The sequence below is a fragment of the Dreissena polymorpha genome, chromosome 12, assembly GCF_020536995.1.
Source record: "Dreissena polymorpha isolate Duluth1 chromosome 12, UMN_Dpol_1.0, whole genome shotgun sequence".
In the NCBI taxonomy this organism is placed as follows: Eukaryota; Metazoa; Mollusca; class Bivalvia; order Myida; family Dreissenidae; genus Dreissena; species Dreissena polymorpha.
The window spans coordinates 57,159,615-57,182,307 of NC_068366.1; the positions used below are offsets into that span (position 1 = coordinate 57,159,615).

Here is a 22,693-nt window from a genome sequence, read left to right on the forward strand (position 1 = left end):
ACGAATACAAACTCTTCAGAAGGAGTTATGGTCTATTGGAAGGTCGAGAAAGGCATTTGGTACTTAATCATTCCACATCTACACAGACATATTAAATTTATAAGCTTTTTTTCCGTTAATATGATAACCCATCAGTTCAAAAGCACGATCGAAAACATTTCTGCATTTGCGCGGACCAATCTAAGACGTTGTTCACATAATTAGTTCCAAGGTCACAACAACAACAATAACAACAAGAAACCTACATGCATGCATGGGAATCAAATCTTTTTGCGTCCGTTTGTAAGAAAGTTAGGTCAAGCTAATTGTTTGTCATGATATCTCTTTAAACCTCACGCCATATGCAAGTAGTGTTGCCATGATCGCAACATCTTGATGAATTATAATTCAATTTTTTGTCTCATAAACATTTACTTTGATTAACAAACAACCTCTACAAAGTTATCATTCCTACTGCCTTTCGGCACCTCATGAACCTGAAAAACTCGTAACTTTATGTTTCCTCAGGCAAATATCTTCTTTGTACAATAAACAATTTCTTCACCACGTTAACACTCCTGCTACACTCACTAATGCCTCAAGAATGAAGTAAAGTTCAGGTGATCTACGTATTTTGTATATGTCATGAACTATATAAGCAACAGAAACTTTGAAACCTACAAACACTTTTTTGGAATTTTGGAAAAAGATTCATGATTCAATGAAGGAACATTCGTTAATCTTGTTGAACATGCGTAGATTTGATCTTCAGCATCTAAAAATATGTGAAATAGAAAGAACGACAATATCTTTTGGAGAGATAAATGTACCTACGTTATAAGCAAAGGACCTTTGCGACCATTCCCGGGCTTTTTTGTCTGTTTAGTTAACACCGTAGTAACGTTTTCCATATATAAAAATGCCCACCCTTCCAACTTTAAGCGTCCAGTGGGACAAGGGATAGAAAGAGAAAAACACATGCTTGAGTACATTTCAACCCATGTGCATTGCACGCTTTTTACGCATAAAAAAACAGTGGAGCGATACAGGGCCATCATGGCCCTCTTGTTTTAGAACAGAACGTCAATGGTTAATTTTAGGCAAGTGTGTGCATATTTTATAATTAATCAATACATTTAAAAAAATAAGTTCACAATACTTTAATAGTTGTCTAGTTTTCATTAGAAGAGACAGTTTATAAAATGTACTGTTCAAATGTGTGTTCAAAGTTTGTATTTTGTGTTGGCTCTTCTGAATCTGAATCTGAATGGATACGTTGAAATGACCAAGATTGGCTTTTATTCAACGGGGAGTGCGCATGTAGTTAGTAAAAGCTAGGCAAGGGTCCCACTTTTGCAGATAGTGTGGCCTTAAAACACTCAGTAGATGTTGAGTTCACAGTACTTTCACTGAGTAAATTCCAGTCAAGAATGGTTTGCAAAAAGAACGAGAATTTAAAATTATCACAGTTAATATGTATTGGCTGAAAGCACTTAGAGTTATTGTTCATTGAATTTAACACAATATTTTTGGTGGATGTAGTCTTTAAACTTCTTAGCCCTTAAAGTGCGTTTCGGTCTTAAACGATGCAGATACTGACCAATATTGATAGCCGGTACGTGCCCTTACACTATCTTGTACAAGAAGGTCAATCTTTGGTGGCGTCGCCTCTCTTGTAGTGTGGGGCGGTTTAGTTTGTCCAATATGGCTGATACGCACCCATCTTGTCTGGATGTGTAGTCCTTAGTAATAAAGCGTGTCGCAGATCGTTGGACTCGCTCTAGCTTGTCTATGTCGCCTTTCTTGTATGGGTCCCACACTACACCCCAATACTCAAGTTTGGAACGAATGAGCGCTTGGTATGCGGTTAGCCAGCAGCTTTGGGGCAGTATCTGAGGTAACGTCCCAGGAAGCCTAGTGTAGATTTGGCCCGTTTTATGTTTGAGATGTGGGTTTTCCATTTCAAGTCATTGTAGAAAGCAATACACTGTACCTAAATATGGATTCTCGTTTTTAACCAGGTTTTCCGAAGAAAAAACTGGTTATTAGATTGGCGAATGTCAGCGGGCGGGTGGGCGGGCGGGTGGTCGGGCGGGCGGGCGGGCGGGCGGGCGGGCGGGTTGGCGGGCGGGCTGAACACGCTTGTCCGGGCCATAACTTTGTCGTTCATTGTGAGATTTTAAAGCCATTTGGCACATTTGTTCACCATCATTGGACGGTGTGTCGCGCGAAAGAATTACGTCGATATCTCCAAGGCCCATGTCACACTTCGAGCTCAATGGTAAAAAATGGTCATAAATGAGCTTGTCCGGGCCATATCTGTGTCGTTTATTGTGAGATTTTTAAATTATTTGGCACATTTGTTCACCATCATTGGACGGTGTGTTGCGCGAAAGAATAACGTCGATATCTCCAAGGTCAAGGTCGCCACGACTACAAATAGATTGATTTTGAAACAAGGGGGTAACTGTGGACAATCAGTAACAATGACCATTTTGAGTTGTCTCCCTTTATCAGACTTTGTTTTCAAATTGCAATCAAGGTGGCCACCAGTATAAATAGATTAAATGTGAAACAAGGGGTTTAACTATGCACATTTTGAATTGTCTCCCTTTATCAGACTTTTTTGAATTGAAAACCTGGTTTTGTGACAATGTTGTCCCTTGTTGAGAATTGTGTTATCAATGGTGTAGAAGAAGGGAGATTTTGATTTTGAACTGAGAAGATAGCATTTCTTGGAGTTAAAGCGCATTCCTCAAACCTGGGCCCACTTTTGTAGATTGCCAAGGTCTTCTTGTAGAATTCGGTGGTATTTAATTAATTTGACGTCTGCAAATAGCCTGATATGGGATTTCACCCTTTCTGGTAGATCATAAATATGACAGAGGAACAGCAGGGGCCCTAACAATTTGACTTGTCGGACGCCAGATCCTAAAGCAATTTGACGGGACTTCTCACCTTCAACCACCACGCACATTTCTCGTTGTGTCAGAAAGTGTGATATCCAGTTGAGTAGAGGACCGCGTATGCCATAGTTATCAAGCTTCAGCAGTAGGCGTTAGTGGGGCACAGTTTCGAAGGCTTACTGAAATCAAGGATGATGGTGTCAACCTGTTTGTTCTGGTCATGGAATCCGCGCAGGTCATGGACTATGACAACAAGATGGGTTTCACAAGAGTATAATAAGCGGAGGCCATTATTTAGTTTTGTTAGTACATTGTTCTTGTCCATGTGGTTTAGTACATGGCAACATATGATGTGCTCTAATTACTTGGAGAGCACACAGGTGAGTGATACTGGCATGTTGTTCTCTGGTGAGTGACTATCTCCATTTTTAAAGACTTGGGCAATGTTTGTGTCTCTCCAATCCTTAGGAAGTTCGCCTGTGTCTACTGACCTCTGGAAGATGGCAGCAATGGCTGACGTTGCCTCTACAGCACAGGCTTGCAGTACTCTGTTTGGGAATTCATCAGGACCAGCTGCTTTACGGACTTTGGTGTTATTTTTCAGCTTGAATACACCATCCTCACTTATGTGTAGTTCATGGCTGTTGTCGTTTACCCTGCCTGTTAGATGCGGAGTTTGCTGGTTTATGTCGTCCTTGGTGAAAACAGACTAGAACTGGTTTACTAATACCAAATTGATATTTTTCGAGTTTTCAGAGAGGGACATAAAACACTTATCTACAATCATAAAATCACATGTAATTTATTCATTTATGAATAATTTCCACACAAGTCGTGTCTAATCAAACGATTTTGTCCAGTAGAGTAAAATTTGAACATAATGTTGTTGTTTTTAAAAGGCGGAAAATATTGGAAGTTTTAAACTTGGACTGTCTGAAAATCCTTAATTATAAGGTGAATATTCCCGAAACTCTAATTTTGAAGCAAAAAGGCTTTTCAATTTGCAAGGAAATAGTATTCGTATTACAGTTCTCATACCTGGAAATAGGGTGTGTATTTTCAATGACGAAAGACCGACCGTTTTAACATTGGACCGCTTTGCCAACTTCAACCGTTTTGCCTCAAATGTCCAGCATATGCCACATATTTTCGCGAATCTTTCATGCGAGCGATTTTTGTTATTTGGTGTTCTTTATAATCTCAATCAGTCACACATCTGAAATCAAGAATTGCTAAAAGACCACACATTTTAAGTATATTGGCGTAAAACTGAGGTAAGAATTCTGACACATTCGTGTTACATGACTTATTAGTTGACACAGAACAAGTTTCACTTTTTCCTGTTATCCTAAAAGGCTTTTTCAAAGTTTGTTTTTTACAAATTGGCTACATTTTCTTTATGTTACTCAAAATAACAATAGTAGATCTATATTCACAAATTTTATTTTATACCGTTTTAAACCAAGAACGTAAAGTTTTGTATTTTTCAGAGAAGTATATTTACGTCTCTGATTTTTTTTAAATTAATTTATCGTCATGCTTATTTATCATCAAATCAAGTTATTCTACAGTTAATAGTTTAGATTGCACAATTGTAACAACAAACACAAAATGACAAATATCTGACTAACAATGGAATTAAACTGTTGTGAAAGTTTTAATAAATGGAATATGGCGCTGGCAGTGAGAGATGTTTTACATTGAACAATTACAGTTTGTCAACCAGTTCCGGATAATCAGCAGTTCCGATTAATTTGTATTTAATGTTCCATAATGCCCCAATAAAAACCTGTCAATAATTGCCCGCAAGGGGAGTTAGACAGGATAGATAGATAGATAGATAGATAGATAGATAGATAGATAGATAGATAGATAGATAGATAGATAGATAGATAACAAAATGATAAGGCTTTTTCCGCCCCATGCCACGGGTCCGAAATTCAGCCCCATTCCCAATGCAAATCTGGTAGTTTTTTTCCCCTTATTATTTAAGACTTTCCTTATTTTCCTCAAAATCCGGCGCTTCGCACGTTTTTTTTCACCTAAAAAAAGGCCAGGCCTTTTCCCCAAATTCAGATTAAAAAACCTGCAGTTATCTCACATGTTCATAATACTTTGTAAAATTTTAATAATAAGTTATCAAAATAGTCGTTATTTACCAGTTAACGGCTTCTTTGAAATATAAGAAACACTATTTACATGCGATAATTTTTCCCAATTGAGCCAATTTTGCGAATAATTTTTTTCCCAAAATGGGGGTTTTCACGACTCGAAATTCCCAAAATTCCAGTGTGGCGTATTCCCAAAATGGAGCGGAAAAAGCCTGGTTTAAGGAATACATTAGGTAAAGGAATAAATTAACAAAGTTTTAGCAAGAAAGCTTTTGTAAAGAGCTGCAACGATTCGATCCCATGCATCGAAAATCGGTTTTAAATGCGTCGATTTGAATACGATACCAACGCTGCCAAATTCGATTCGATTCTCAGGCTTTTTCCGCCCTATGCCACGGGTCCGAAATTCGGCCCCATTCCCAATGCAAATCTGGCTGTTTTTTTCCCAATTGAAAAAAAAAATTCCCAATTCCAAAAAAAAAAAAAAAAAAAAAAATTTTTTTTTTTAACTTAAAATATATAAGTTAACCTGATCCGGTGTAGAAAATAGAAAGTGTTGCATAATTAAATTATCTGTTGCCTTGTATTTGTTTTAAAAACTGTAAAATATGTTAATGATTATTTAAGACTTTCCTTATTTTCCTCAAAATCCGGCGCTTCGCACCTTTTTTTCTTACCTCAAAAAAGGTCAGGCCTTTTCCCCAAATTCAGATTAAAAAACCTGCACTTATCTCACATGTTAATAATACTTTGTAAAATTTTAATAATAAGTTATCAAAATAGTCGTTATTTACCAGTTAACGGCTTCTTTGAAATATAAGAAACACAATTTACATGCAATAATTTTTCCCAATTGAGCCAATTTTGCGAATAATTTTTTTCCCAAAATGGGTGTTTTCACGACGCGAAATTCCCAAAATTCCAGTGTGGCGTATTCCCAAAATGGAGCGGAAAAAGCCTGATTCTTTAACATATAGACATAGATACGTTATGCGCGCTGTACTCTGACTATTTGATACGGAAAGGTATAGGTTTTATCTTTACCTGTAATAACAACGCGCGTTTGGTTATTTATTACTTTAGTCATCCAATTAATAAGCGCGTTACTGTCTACTTTCGGAAAAAGCTTCAAAATGGCTGAACAAGTTGTGGCTGACAAATTGAAATTATCAGATGCGCCTAAGAATCTAAAATATGTGGCAGTATTTTGGGTTTCGGGATGGTTGCCGTCCCAATAAAGCTACGTGTAAACTGTGCTTCACGGACGTCACAGGCGTACCCTAGGTCCAGCTTAACCACTTATCAAATGCAACATGTCAGACGCAAACATAACGCTGATTTAGCAGGAGGTAGCACCAGTGCAACTACTCAAGTCCCCAGCCTTATTATTATTTATTTATTATATTATTGTGTAGTCAACACAATCTTCTAGTCAGAAGTTTATTGATATTAATATTGAGTTCCTAATTTGCTATTCTTTTTTATGTGTTTTATTGAAATATTGATATAGTTTGTCAGAAAATTGGCAGTTTCTTGCTAAATATTTCATACAAATGTTAATTTTACCCACTTTTAACAGTTTTTAAAACACTGTTGAACCAACCAAACTATATCTTACGAACACACAAATGCCCAAGATATCTAGGTATGCAACACATTTGAACAGAAATGTTTATTTTGAGGCAGAATAGTGAATATATGATAAAACTAGGTTGAAATATGAATCGAATGGAAACAATCGGTATTGGACTGTCTGAAATCGAAATGGAATCGAGCTGTTGGTTATTCGTTGCAGCTCTACTTTTGTATTATGCTTACAGGGGGGATAAATGCAGCAAAAAGTTAACCGAAACTGATTGAATGAGTTTTGTTTTGAAATGTGCATATGGATATAGAAGGCTTTATTATTTTCAAATAAACTTTTTGCTGATTGAAAACAAATGCCATGACAATGTTCTGATATACTAATTCTGTAAGTTGAATGATTTTTAGCTCATCTATTTTTTGAAAAAAAATTATGAGCTATTGTCATCACCTTGGCGTCGGCGTTGGCGTCCGGTTAAGTTTTGCGTTTATGTCCACTTTTCTCAGAAAGTATCAATGCTATTGCATTCAAACTTGGTACACTTACTTACTATCATGAGAGGACTGGGCAGGCAAAGTTAGATAACTCTGGCATGCATTTTGACAGAATTATGTGCCCTTTTTATACTTAGAAAATTGAAAATTTTGGTTAAGTTTTGCGTTTAGGTCCACTTTTCTCAGAAAGAATCAATGCTATTGCATTCAAACTTGGTACACTTACTTACTATCATGAGGGGACTGGGCAGGCAAAGTTAGATAACTCTGGTGTGCATTTTGACAGAATTTTGTGCCCTTTTTATACTTAGAAAATTGAAAATTTTGGTTAAGTTTTGTGTTTAGGTCCATTTTATTCCGTAAGTATCAAAGCTATTGCTTTGATACTTGCATCACTTACTAACTATCATAAGGGGACTGTGCAGGCAAAGTAATGTAACTCTGACTGGCATTTTGACAGAATTATGTGCCCTTTTTATACTTAGAAAATTTAAAATTTGTTTAAGTTTTGTGTTTAGGTCCACTTTATTCCTACAGTATCAAAGCTATTGCTTTCATACTTGCAACACTTATTAACTATCATAAGGGGACTGTGCAGGCAAAGTTATGTAACTCTGACTGGCATTTGGACGGAATTATGGGCCCTTTATACTTGAAAATTTGGTTAAGTTTTGTGTTTTGGTCCACTTTACCCCTAAAGTATCATTGATATTGCTTTCATACTTGGAACACTCGCAAACTATCATAAGGGTACAGTAAAAAGACAAGTTGCATAACTCTGGTTGTCATATTTACGGAATTATGGCCCTTTTTTGACTTAGTAACTTTGAATATATGGTTAAATTTTGTGTTTCGATCCACTTTACTTCTTAAGTATCAAGGCTATTGCTTTCAAACTTCAAATACTTTCATGCTATCATGAGGTTACTGTATCTGGCAAGTTGAATTTTACCTTGACCTTTGAATGACCTTGACTCTCAAGGTCAAATTATTAAATTTTGCTAAAATTGCCATAACTTCTTTTTATGATTAGATTTGATTGATACTTTGACAAAACTACTCTTACCTGACAAACCACAATAGACTATACCCAAACCATCGCCCATGCCCTCCCCACCCTCCCCCCTCTCCCTCCCCCTAAATTTTTTTTTTTTTTTTTTTTATCATCTCACAAATGACCACCACACCCTCACACTATACCCCCCACCCCAGCCCCCCCCCCCCCCAATTTTTTTTTTAAACGGTTAAAAAACCCAATTTTAAAAAAAATTATTTTATGTTTGAAATACCGTCCAACCATCGCACCCAACAATCCCCCCAACCCCCCCCCCCCCCCCCCCCTTCCCCCACCCGAATCCCCCCCCTAATTTTTTTTTTTTTTTTTAAGATCATCTCACAAATGACCACCACACCCTCACACTATACCCCCCCCCCCACCCCATCCCCCCCCCCCCCCCAATTTTATTTTTTTGAAACAGTTAAAAAACACAAATCGCACCCAAGAATCCCTCCCCCCCCCATTTTTTTTTTCGCATTTTTGGAAAATAATGTAATAAATGTCCACACCCCCACTTTGTATTCGTCTGGAGAGAGAGAGAAAGATCGTTGTACATGATGCAAATTGGATAATTGTCGAATGCCCAAAGGAAAAATAAAAAACATTTCTTTGAGAGAAAATATTATATTTTGGTGAAAAATGATATGTTTGGTGGGGAAATTGTATTTTGAGGGGAAAAATTCTGGTAGGGGAAGACGCCGAATATCGGCGTCACTTTCTTAGTAAAAAAAAACCCTGAAATGTAACCCTTTATTTTTACGTCTTCTCACATTGACACTAAATCCAGAAAGAAATTATTTTGGTCAAAAGAATTAACGTTTTTTTCCGGGTGATTCTAAACTGGTTTACTGACTGTAGTGATTTGTAAACAAAAGCCAGTGGGCATAAATGAAATAACTGAAGAATAGCCATCCCATTAAAATATCAGATTAGAGTAAACAATATAATGCTATCATGTCAACATTTAATTTTAGGTTCATTTAGTTTATATGTGTTATAGATATTTTTGTACACAAAGTGTGTTATACAAATCATATACACAATACTACCGTAAATATTCTACATTTTTAGACACTTAAAAATTAAAAATATAAATTGTGTTAGAAAATTTAGATACTAAAAAAATAGGTATTGGAAAATATAGGAACAATTATGTTATATTGGTTTGTCATTTATTACATTTAAATATAATGGGCAAATGGGCATTCATAGGGCAAACAAACAAAATGTGTTTTATACTATTAACTTTGATAATGGGACTTACAGGATTATAAGTTTTACTTTACTCAGGTAAACACTGATAAATGGTGAAAGAAGTTCGTTGAGTTTGAGTCATTTCTTTATTGTGCATGTTGGGATACTTTGATCATATCATATCATCATATCAAGACAAATTGTGGCAAACAACAACTATAGATACCAATTCCTTTGTTTAAAAAAACCAGCCTTCTGTATTTATGTATTTTGTATTATCATTTTGTTAAACACTATAAACTGTAAAGTTTATGTGTAATAAATTATGTTCTGTTCTGTAAAATAGTGTCTAGGAAATAATGAGGTAAATTTATTAAATTACTTGTAATCACAAACAAACTTTGAATATCTGTAACAAAGAAGCTTGTACAATTGAAGAGTTGTTAAATTCTGCTCTGTTCTTATAAAACCTTATGGACCAAACCACCTTTAATGTACTGCTTTATTTACCGGTTTTATATCACATATTAATGCCACAACTGTGATAATTGTTAATCAACCTGCGATAAACGCTTACGCAGTGACCGACTTCAATCAAAAATAATTGTCGCCATATAACCCAGCCTCCATAAGCATTCTTGTAACCGATTGGAAACTTCACATTTCTGCAACTAATACGTTACCCGAGATTTTCCCATGATACATCTGTGTCAGCATACATGACTGTGTAAAGTGGCTTGAATATACGATACACGCATCTGGTTATCTCTTTATCAGTGGATTATCTATTACCACCTGGAGCTTTTATGGCGATTTCATGTGAAAATCGGTACTGAGTTCTCTTTAAACGTAGGGAATATTTATATACTTATAGAGAAATATCTTTTTTTTGCAATCACCATTTTCATTACCAATTTAATCTTAAATCGCCAGCTGTAAGATTCACAATCGGAAACGCTAACACCTGATGTGGGACTGTGATGTTGTAGTTTCATGAACATAATGTCTGTTTTCAGGAGATGTGTTACCAGTGGGACCATATAGCAGAGCTGCAGTTGGAGGTGTCAGGGCTGGGCACTGAGAACGCCAGTGATGTGAAATGCCACTGCACAAGGGCTTTTATTGGGTAATTTTTCAATGGCCCAGTATTTAAAGTTTTCTTTGGAGAAATCTTCATTTTCTTCTGTCCTCAGTAGTCGCTGGGTGTGATGCAAACTTGTATTTCAACAGGTAGTATTCAGGTGACCTGTGCACAAATTGCTCATTGGGTAGCATTTAGGATACCATAATGTATGTTGTCTGTCAGCAAGTTGAACCAAACATTGTTTTACTATAGTCCATGAAGAATTGTATAGCCCAAATAATTACTATGTAGTCCAAAAATCAAAATAATCTCTTTTCAAATGAATTTGTCCTACTTAATCAATAACAAACTTGGAAGAAATCCTCCGTACGATGTTACATGCCTTGGATAAATATTTGTGCATAGTTTCTCAATAGTTAAAGCCCAGAGTTGAGCTGGGAATATGATGGATGGGCTGCCCTGTCTTGTTTATTTGTATTTTTTTATCGCATTAAGTGTTAATGTTAACACAGAAATGTTAACACAGAAAGAAATCCGATTTCTTGTTTTACTTAAATTCCAATGTACAAAAGTTATGTATGAAATACAAAAATTCTTACTGTTATCAAACAGCCACAATACCACACGTAGAAGGAGTACAATAGCTGCATTTGTTTGCATCACGCCTAGCAGTTGCATTATAGTGCTGCTGTAAACTTGTGAGAAGTTTTTATCATTTCTGTAACAAGGATTAAGCAATATACATCGTATGGTGGTTTTCTACAAAGTTTGTCAAAATCTTGCTTCTGGGTTTAAATTTGTTCCACCTGTTTTGTTTATATGAATCTACTTTTAAAACAATCCTATTAATAGCCACTCACCAAGGTTTCCCATGCATTATTGTAAGGAGGTCATCTGCAAAATTTGTTCAAATGATTCTCCTTGGGTCAACAAGCTAAGAGTAACTTGTTTAAATGATATTTGTTAAAATGATATTTTTGCAGAACTTAAAAATGATTGCAGTCAGTTGAAAGAGATGGCAACCAGTAGGTGCAAGTTTCCTTGTATGGCTTTATGCAGTGAACAACCAAGTCAATACTCTACCAGTCACACTTTTTGTCTAATATTATGAAACTTGCTCAGAACATTTTGTCTAATGATATCTCTGCCTAGTTTGAAAAGGATGTTGGAAACATCACAAACTTTGCTAAAAACATTTCAATTCCCCTAAGTCATAGTTGAGCAACCTAGGGCTTATCCTGGTTTGAATTTCTACATAATTGAAAGTAATTTGTATTTTACTTGTGTTTGAAACCTTGTCAAAATGGGAATGTATTAACTAGATAGTGACTGTCATATGTTTTAAAGATATAATTATAACCTTTGTAAAAACTTAATGCTGCTTGATTATTAATGGATTATAAAGGAACCAATCCTTTGCCCCAGTCATTTATACTAGAGTCCAGGGAATAATCTACATGCGCGTCCCGCGTCTATGACGCACAAATATTGAAATGGACGCATAGTTTTTAAATATGTGCGTCCACTTGGACGCATTGCTGAAACGAATCCGTTAACACATACGCGAATCACGATAAGTACGAACCATCTTGGGTATAAGTCAAAAGTGTACAATGAACGCTGAGTTTAACCGAATGAGGCTTGAAGACTGCAACAAGTCTTTTGATTGGCTCTAGTTGAGCAGCTGCTGTATAAAACAAACCAATTAGAATCAACCTTTTAAATAGATTGTGTTATGATATATTCTAGAGTCCCGGGATAAAGGCCTACTTTAACTTTTTGTAACTTAGTCATAAATAATACAGGAATAATGCCTCCGAAATAAGGTGTTGAAGCTAGATCCAAAACAAACAACTTTAAACTTAAATAACAGTAGGTCAACGGCTCCCAATTCGGACGTTAACAATAATATTATCAGGCTCGCAATTCGAATGTTAACAATAATATTATCATTGACTTGAATAAAGTTGAAATTTTGTAACAGGGTACAATCATGTAATAGACACTTATAGCCTATGTGAAGGCACACAAGATAGTGATAATCCTGAATTTGTTTTTTGGTTGCAAAATTCACTGTTTTAGAGATTATTAAAAGTTTATTGCAAAATATAGTTATTGAGCTAGTGTAACTTAAATGTTCTTCACTACTTGGTATCTTTCAAAATTTGGGACCCATTCTTTTTCAAGTTGGACTCATTAATTTTGGCCTAGGACCCTTAGATAGTAAATTCTAGATTATTCCCTGAGAGTCTATGGATTATGTTATTGATATCACTCTACATTCTACTTCAGTGATGGTTGGCTGTACAAGAAAGGCCTGTATGTGGAGGAGGATGGGGGAGAAGACTCTGGTACTGAACCTGAAATTAATGATGTGGATGAGCAACAGTATGGCAAGAAAGATTATGGTATGAAGTATTAGGAGCTGCATTTTGCGAAAACTAGTCTTAATGCATGTTGATTTATATCATCCCAGATAAGCTTGTGTTATGAATTATTATTCTGATGGATCGCTTGAACATTGGTTTTGTGCTTAATTGTACTTGATCTTAAAAGCATACAATTGAATAGATGATTGCTGTTAGAATTTTATTATTATCTAAGTTAATGACAGGATACCTAAACAAAGTCGATGTCATTCCTTAGAAAACGTTCTCACTTTAAATATCATTACATTCTCATTGTGAAACAGTATGTTTCGTGTTATGTGGTCTTACTAATTAATGAATTTATATCATCTTCCACTACTCTCTTGAGTGAGAAGTAATTTTCTCTTTAGAATTGTGGTCTTTACATTTTCAATAATACATGTATAAGGCTTCATTGCCCCTCATTGGGCCTGGCTGATATGCATTTAGACCAAAAAGCATATGGGCTGTGCTCTGTAAAAAAGGAGTTTAATGCATGTGCGTAAAGAGTCGTCCCTGATTAGCCTGTGCAGTGCACACAGGCTAATAAGGGACAACACTTGTCGCTTTTATGATATTTTTCATTTGAAGAAAGTCTTCTCAGCAAAAATCCAGTTAAGGTGGAAAGTGTTGTCACTGATTAGCCTGTGCAGATTGCATTATTTTCATTTGTGTACAAAAATGGATAATAATATCTGTCTTAGGTGAGGCACTAGAAACCAGCAACCAGTATGAAGTAGACTCTGTAGAAGCTGATGATGAAAACTGCAAGCAGGATTCAGAAGAGGATGAGGGAGATGAAGATGATTTGGAGCTGACAGATGAGCAGAGAGAAGAATTGAGAATGATGCAGCAGATGGGCTTACCTGTTAACTTTGCCTTTGGGAAATCTAAGTCAGCTGGGACCTCAAAGGTATGAGATACTGTGTAATTTAATGCTTGACCTTTAAAGCAGATCAGGAAAGTGATAAAGAAACTGTGTGTACTAATATTTTATAGTGTCTTATGAATTTGTTCATAAGCAGCATTTGAAAAATGGTTAGTACGGGCCAGTTTTAAGCATTTTTTAGGCAACTGCTGGGTTAATTTTGTATGGTCTAATGTTAAAGTAAATAGGTGCGCTTTATACAAAGTTGATGAGGAAGTCAGGCTTTTTTAACCAGGTTTTTAACCAGGTTTTCCGAACGAAAAAACTGGTTATTAGATTGGCGAATGCGGGCTGGCTGGCTGGCTGGCGGGCGGGCGGAACAAGCTTGTCCGGGCCATAACTATGTCGTTCATTGTCAGATTTTAAAATCATTTGGCAAATTTGTTCACCATCATTGGACGGTGTGTCGCGCGAAATAATTACGTCGATATCTCCAAGGTCAAGGTCACACTTTGCGTTCAAAGGTCAAAAATGGCCATAAATGAGCTTGTCCTGGCCATAACTATGTCATTCATTGTGAGATTTTAAAATCATTTGGCACATTTGTTCACCATCATGGGACGGTGTGTCGCACGAAAGAATCAATCTCCAATGTCAAAGTTGCCACGACTAAAAATAGATTTTTTTTTAAAACAAACTTACAAAGGGGGTTAATTTTGTTTGTTCATTTCAAAAGTTCAGTTTGAGTTTTCTCCCTTTATCAGATTTTTTTTTCACAATGAAAACCTGGTTTTGTGACAATTTTGTCCCTTGTATGATGTTGCTTTCTTGCTGCAATTTAATTATTAAAATTGGTTTTCTGTGACTTAAAAAAAAATCACATAATAATAAGGTTATCCATGATTATACGCCTGCACAACAGAGGTTTACTTGTTCCTGTTACTTGTTACTTGTTCCTGGTTGATTGTCTGGCTGTATTTTTGTGTCTGGTGCTTATCTAGAAAATTATAAGAGGTATTAACCTCAAACTTAACAGGTAGATAGATGTACTTGTGATTAAGTGCAGTGTACAAGAGACGTAAATAATAATTTTCATCTAGCTGTCATATTGTTAGTGTCAGGGTGTTTTGTTTATTATCCCCCGCAAAAGGCAGAGAGATATGTCCATGCATCAGTCTGTCAGTTTGTCTGTCACAAAATCTCAGAAACTATATAAGATATCAACATGAAACGTTATCGCTGTATAGATATCAATGTGGAAAAGTTCCCTGCAGAAGAACAATAATCCTACACTTTCTTAAATAAGAGTTATTGCCCTTTGTTTTCTTTATGATGTAATTTTTAAGGGCTATGTCTCTGATACCATACAAATTATAAGATGTCAACGTGAAACTTCATGGTTGTATTGATATCAACAAGGAGGAGTGCCATGCTTATGAACCACAACCCAACACTTTCTTATATAAGAGTTATTGCCCTTTGTTGTTTTTGTATGATGTAACCTTTCAGGAATATATCTCAGATACAATACACTAATTCAAAATAAAAATTCATGGGTGTGTAGATATTTATGAAAAGAATTGAATTGTATAAAAACAACTACCTAAAACTCATTTATTTTTTATGCCCCTGATCGATAGATCGGGGGTATATTGTTTTTGGCCTGTCTGTCTGTCATTCTGTCATTCCGTCCCAAAACTTTAAGGTTACAGTAAAGTTTTGCAATACCTTTTGAAATATTGAACAAAGCAACTTGATATTTGGCATGCATGTGTATCTCATGGAGCTGCACATTTTGAGTGGTGAAAGGTCAAGGTCATCCTTCAAGGTCAAAGGTCAACAAAAAAAGCGGTGCATTAGGGGGCATTGTGTTTCTGACAAACACATCTCTTGTTTAGGATTATACCGTATATCAAGGGATTTACACTCATCTGTAAACAAAATGTATTTGTCAGGGGTTATTAAAGTGATATTATGGGCATTTAACAGTTTATAGGAGTCTATCGCAACCGTTGTTTATTATGCCCCCTTTCAAAGAAGAGGGGGTATATTGCTTTGCACATGTCGGTCGGTCGGTCGGTCTGTTCACCAGGTGGTTTCCGGATGATAACTCAAGAACGCTTAGGCCTAGGATCATGAAACTTCATAGGTACATTGATCATGACTCGCAGATGACCCCTATAGATTTTGAGTTCACTAGGTCAAAGGTCAAGGTCACTGTGACCCGAAATAGTAAAATGGTTTCCGGATGATAATTCAAGAACGCCTATGCCTAGGATCATGAAACTTGATAGGTAGATTGATCATGACTCGCAGATGACCCCTATAGATTTTGAGGTCACTAGGTCAAAGGTCAAGGTCACGGTGACCCGAAATAGTAAAATGGTTTTCGGATGATAACTCAAGAACGCTTATGCCTAGGATCATGAAACTTAATAGGTAGATTGATCATGACTCGCAGATGACCCCTTTTGATTTTCAGGTCACTAGGTCAAAGGTCAAGGTCACGGTGACCCGAAATAGTAAAATGGTTTCCGGATGATAACTCAAGAACACTTATGCCTAGGATCATGAAACTTGATAGGTAGCTTGATCATGACTCGCAGATGACCACTATTGATTTTGAGGTTACTAGGTCAAAGGTCAAGGCCACGGTGACCCGAAATAGTAAAATGGTTTCCGGATTATAACTCAAGAACGCTTATGTCTAGGATCATGAAACTTAATAGGTACATTGATCATGACTGGCAGATGACCCCTGTTGATTTTCAGGTCACTAGGTCAAAGGTCAAGGTCACAGTGACCCGAAATAGTAAAATGGTTTCCCGATAATAACTCAAGAAAGCTTATGGCTAGGATCATGAAACTTCATAGGTACATTGATCATGACTCGCAGATGACCCCTATTGATTTTGAGGTCACTAGGTCAAAGGTCAAGGTCACAGTGACAAAAAACATATTTACAAAATGGCTGTCACTACAACTGAGAGCCTGTATGGGGCAGGCTTGGCGAAATTGCCGGTCCTTCGGTCCTGACCGGCAAATTTTCATTTGGTCCGGCAGGTTTAACCAGAATGTCGGTCCTTGTGACCGGCAAAATAAATGTGCAATGAATGCAAACATATCATATTTTTTCAAAGTTGAAAATTCGAAGAGCAAACCCTTTACTACAGTCTACATCATGAAAATGAAATCGCTCATTGTGTTGATGTTTGCAATAAGTTTGTTACGTACAATTAGCAAATCCAACTGGTTACACAACACCTACTTCAAACTCGCAAAATCGGCAACTGCTTTCGCACATTTTAATCCCTTTTGTTAAAACATCGCAGTCTACACAGGGTCAGTAAAACCGCTAAGCGTGTTTTCACAACACTCACACATTCTTCGCGATATCATTCTATTAAAATTTACCACGAAACATTTAACAGAAATTTAATACACGCACGCTTTCCATGCGTTTGACGTGACGTTGTACATGTAGGGAATAATTTGCGCGCGCTTTTCTGGAGAGAAAGGATTAAAACACACTGTACATTTGCAGTTTATTTGAAGAATGTGATAACGTCGAGTAAAAATTAAATTGGGAAGAGTGTTTCGGAATACAAATTTAATTATGCGCACTTGAGAATTCAACAAAACACGGAATATGGACCAGTTTCTAGGACGCTCATACTTCGGTACGATGCGTTTTTTTCCGATTTTTCTGAGAAAAAAAAGGGTTTATCTTAATGTACATAGTTGTGTTGTTGTTTTTTTTCGGTCCGGCTAAATTTTCTCCGGACCGGCACATTTTCTGAAATGCCTGTCCGGATGACCGGCAGTTTTTTCCAATTTCGCCAAGCCTGTGGGGGGCATGCATGTTTTACAAACAGCCCTTGTTTTTGGTGTTTTCGCTGCATATACCCTTATATTTGTTAATGCAGCAACATACTAAAGCAATATCCAGGAAAGAGAAAAATTATACATTTGAATATCAACCATACTTTCATTTTGACAACTGACAACAGAAATAATTCGATTTACGATGTAAATAAATTACGTTTTAGTGCAGATTCGTTCATACGACACAAAGACACCATTTTGTTTTACGGATCATTTCGGCTTAGAGGACTCACCAGTCATGTAAAATATAGAATATAATATATACTTTTTATAAACAACTGGAAGCAAGACGAGTTCCAGATATTGGTCAGTAACCATATTTTAACTAGCTCTTTTGACCTGTTTATTCTTTTCAGCTCAATTCAACAGTGAAAAATGCCCATAATATCACTTTTATTCAACGATTTTGCTTGTCTTTATTATTAGCTCACCAGAGCGCAAGCTTGTCTGTTGTGAATGGTAAATTTGCCTTGTTAACACATTAGAGCCCACATTTACGTCCCATTGTCATGAAACTTGGTTAGATTATCTGTCCCAAAGATATCTTGGACTAGTTAAAAAATGGTTGGTTGAAAAACATGGCTGCCAGGTGCAGGGCATTTGTCCTTATATGGCCTTTGATAGCTTAAAGATGGTTTAATATTGATAATACAAGTGTTTTCATTTGTAAATTGGCTAATGTTCAACTTATAGAGCTGGATAGGGAAGCTAAATAAAAAAAAGGTGCGGGTGGGGGGACTTCAATTGGGAATTCTAAGCAGTCATTTTGGAAAAATATATACATTTTGAGATTGGGAATGGGGTAAACTTTCTACCCCAAATGTGAGCACAAATAACACTGCATAATTTATTTTTTCACTACTTTATAGTTATTGCACTTATTTTCATGCTGTAATAATGTCCAGGGCATATCTTGACTATTATATAAGGTAGCAAGATGGAACTTCATATCTTCCTAAAAATGCATGTGTTCTTTGTTTCAGACCGGAAAGAATAGAGGTAAAAAGAGAAAAAAGGCAAAACAAAGGAAGCAGAAAACAATTAGTGAACCTGAATACTCAAATATTAATGATATAAATCAAACATCAAACATCTTTAGTGAGATTGACGATGAAACCATAAAGGCAACTTTGGGGAAGAAATCAGAAAATGGTCTGAAAAATCCTCACCTAGTTGGCTATGACCTTGAAACTGTCTGGCAGGATTACTGGGGTAAATATGGGGAATATTTGGTATGGGAAGGCTGGGTGGGCAAATACCCGGACCAGATTGACTATGACAACACTCAGGCTGTGCCAGCTATAGCTGAAATAGAGGTTGACACTAATAATGATGTGGATGCCATGGATGGGATGGTTGAGATGAATAAAGAACATGGAGATTCTGTTATGTGTAATAGAATTAATTACATTGATGGTATAGAAAATAAGAAAATAAATGAAGTGTCTTGTGATTATAATGGAGACCATGTCACACATTTAGATGAAAACAATGTGGCTTCAATGAGTAAATTTGATGGTGCGGGTGATGATAAGAACAAACTGGCAAAGGATGTCAACAGTATCAGCAGGAATGGAAGAAGTGAGTTGGAAACTGTATGCTCAAATGAAAATGAGAAGGGCCAGCATAACAGGCTATTGAATAGGGTTGTAGAAAATGTGTGCCCCAATTTAAAAGCTGATATAGTTGCTAGGCTTCAGAATCAAACTGAACAGTTTGATGGTAATACAGGTGAAGTCTTGTCTAGCGGTTGTAACACAGAACAAGATGCTGAAAACTTTGCAAACAGACTGAGTGAAACTACAAAAATGATGCATAACTATACATGCCAGTCTCAATCCATGTATTGTGGTGATGAAAAATTTGGTCAAATGAGAACATTAACCGAAGTAGAACAAGCGGTAGATGAAAATAAGACTGACACAGATAATGATATGGAAAAAGATATGAATGTTGTTCAACATGGAAATAGAGAAGTTGAAAACGGGGTTGATGATGGAGGTTATAGCGAGGCATGGGCAGAGTTGTGGAATGACCACTACACAGAGAGTTACTGGTACTACTATAACCAGTTTGCTGAGAAATTCAGGAAAATAGCTTTGAATGTAGAACCAGAGGCTTGTGTTGCTGAGGGTATTGCTGTTGTTGATGAACATGGTCAACTCTGTGTTGTGAAGGATGAGAATGAATTGGAAAGTGTGAGAGCTAAACTAAATGGATCATTACAAGATTTACTTGTAGAAGAGCAACAAAATGCTAAATCCAGTGATGAAGTTATTTTATTTATGGACAGTGAGCACAGTGCCTGTGAAAGTAATGATATTAACAATCAAAGTGGAACCATAGATGCATTGAACACACAAAATATCATATATGTTATTGAAGACCCTGATAATCCAGGTGGATTGGCTGCATTGGAGAACATGACTCAAGAGGAACTTGCCAAACTTACTGAGGAGATTTCAACGTGTTTGAATGGTTGCAATCTAGGAGACGGATCAGATGTGACTCCTGCCATAGATGTTGGTAAGGAAAAGAATTTACTGAAATGTGCATGTTTTGTTAGACTGGAAATAATGCAAGGTGCATGGTATTATACAAGAATCCATATTTAATCTATGGGTGTCATGTGAACCTTAATTTTGTAAACACATTAAGGAAAAGCCAAAAAATGAAAGCCAAGCGTTCAAAAGCTTTTTGGCTATCCTGCAGTGCTAAAACCATAAGTAGTCGGATCCTCCAATCCCTTCTGAAAATGAACATACTGATTTTTGTCAGTTTATACATATTTATTGCACATCCCATTTGCACAATGACAACATTTCAAAACCAACTATTCTTGTTATTATCAGATCTTAGATTGCACCCTAGTCTATTTATTTCTTTGTATACTTTTATTGGAAAACTTTTTTCATACTGATTCAAGTCTGTTGTTGAAGAAATGTTAATTTTTCTATTCAAAACTTTTTTTTTTTTTTAGTTTAAACCTATTTATTTTAGCTTGATTGCATCAAAAGCCGAAGGCTTATATAAACGCTCTCGAACCAGTACTTGGTGTCTTTGGGGGAGATCTAAAGAACGCTCCCAAGGTGGGGATCGAACCCGTGACCTCTCGGCCGCTAGGCGGACACCATATCCATTACATCACGGCAACCTGCAAACCTGTTGTTTGATATTCAATGCTGATAAGATTATTGATTGGAAAACAAAACCTCCATAACTAACTAGCTTTTAAACATATATATTTCTCACCCATTTAATTTTATAGATGGGAAAAGGGTGGGAATTATTGTTTGTGCTTGCGAATCGATCGATTGGCTTGATAATTCACATGTGCATTGGCCTTGGACAGTTGATGACCTCTATTGAAATTTGGGTCACTAGTTCAAAGCCCTGTTTGGGGGGCATATGTCTCCGACTTTGGACCTCTTGTTTAAAATTTCCTTCCAATAAAAAAACTTCTTATTTTCAAATTTAAAGGGACAGTTTACTTTTTGATGTCTGGTTTTGAAATTTTCATTGAAAGCATATCTCAGCTGTAAGAAAAAAGTGTTGTTTCAATACACATGGATATTCATCGAAGTGTTTTTCTTTTCAGAAACCTATGACTCCAGTCACAATGATCAATGTCCAGACACAGATGAACCAGTCGATGGCAGCAGACGACAACGTAAACAGCGTGTAGAGAGGACCAGTCAGCAGGGTCTCAGTCAGTCTGGTGGGACATCTGCATTCCTGCCTTTGTCAGGTGAGCATTGCATCTGGTGGTGGTTGAACCTGATTAAATAAACATTTATGAAGAAAACAAAAAAACATTGGTCTTTGCGTTGTCAAAAAATATATCAGTCCGTGTATTCACAAAGCTGTGAGGGAAAATTTAAGGGAATTCCATTAATTCATCAATACCTTAATGTTTAAAACAAGTAAATCTTGCTTACCGGTAAATGAATAATATGTAAATCTGCTTATAAGCAGTAAAAATTTGCTTTTAAATAGAAAATGTGATGGTTAGTTTTCAGTAATTTACAACTAAACTTTTTAGAACTGTCTTTTGCCAACGTTCCACCAGTATGTCAATACAGAGCCATACTGAGAGTACTTAGAACACTGCACACATTAAAATGTGATCATATAAATAAGATATAATTATGTGGTTCCCATGTTCAAGAACAATTGTCTTATGGGCCTTTGAATAATGGAGCTATGTACATCCAGTTTTTATGCCTCCGAAGGTCAAAGGTCAAGTATATGGCTTTAAATCAGCACAGAAGGGGGCATTGTGTTTCTGACAAACACATCTCTTGTTGTTTCTACTCTGTTACTAATCAATGCCTTTATGGATTGTTAATTTTCATGACCAGACAATGTCTTGCATACAATGCCCATGTTACTAGTTCTTGGTCAACTATAAAAGATCGCAAAGTGCAAAGATCAATTATTTTCTTTTCCCTCAAAGAACTTCTAAATGCCTTAGAAAGATTTTTAAAAAGGGTAGCTTAAAGCTCGCAAGCTACTCTGTCAGTGCTAAAACTCACATTTATACTAAAGTCTAAATTTTAGACTTGATTTTAAGGCTTTGTTTCATAACTTCATAATGCCTGAAAGCAAAGTTATGTAATTTTAAGATATTTTTTCTCTTTGACCATACAAAGATTAAGTTTCACAGACATCTCCCGTTTGTGTTGATTAGTTGTGATAGGCACATTTGAAGGTAAAAGCAGAGATTTTCAAGATTTTAAATAAAAATGATTGGAATGTTGATTTTTACATTGTATTAGGCATTGTGTCACACATGATGAACAAGTCTGTTCACTTATTTCTCTAGGCCATAATTGTGTTGTACACCCTCTGACATTGTGTTTACTTCACCCAAAAGGAATATGCATCAGGGCATATGTCACATCATTTAAGAAGCTTCATTTGATTCAATATCTTTTCTGTAAGTTAATATGATGGGTTGTGGGTAATTTGAGATATCGGTAATAACTTTGCATAAAATATTATAAGTTTGTTCAGTTGCTTCCACATTTCTCAAGCGCTTAAATTGACACTTTGAATATGTCATCTGCATTAATTGCCCATTCGCTCGATAGTTATATCATCCCCTGTGATCCACACATTC

The 22,693-nt window shown here is 36.3% G+C and overlaps 1 protein-coding gene across 1 annotated transcript in view; it reads left to right on the forward strand.

The window, feature by feature from the left end:
• Positions 1 to 4,053: 4,053 nt before the first annotated feature.
• Positions 4,054 to 22,693, forward strand: part of LOC127853108 (trimethylguanosine synthase-like) — a 35,926-nt gene continuing 17,286 nt past the window's right edge. Inside the window, exons 1-6 of the mRNA XM_052387329.1 lie at positions 4,054 to 4,159; positions 10,343 to 10,452; positions 12,703 to 12,818; positions 13,523 to 13,731; positions 18,555 to 20,097; positions 21,170 to 21,319. Coding sequence (XP_052243289.1) covers positions 10,346 to 10,452; positions 12,703 to 12,818; positions 13,523 to 13,731; positions 18,555 to 20,097; positions 21,170 to 21,319 — 2,125 coding nt within the window. The 5' untranslated portion in view covers positions 4,054 to 4,159; positions 10,343 to 10,345. The remainder of the gene's footprint in view (positions 4,160 to 10,342; positions 10,453 to 12,702; positions 12,819 to 13,522; positions 13,732 to 18,554; positions 20,098 to 21,169; positions 21,320 to 22,693) is intronic.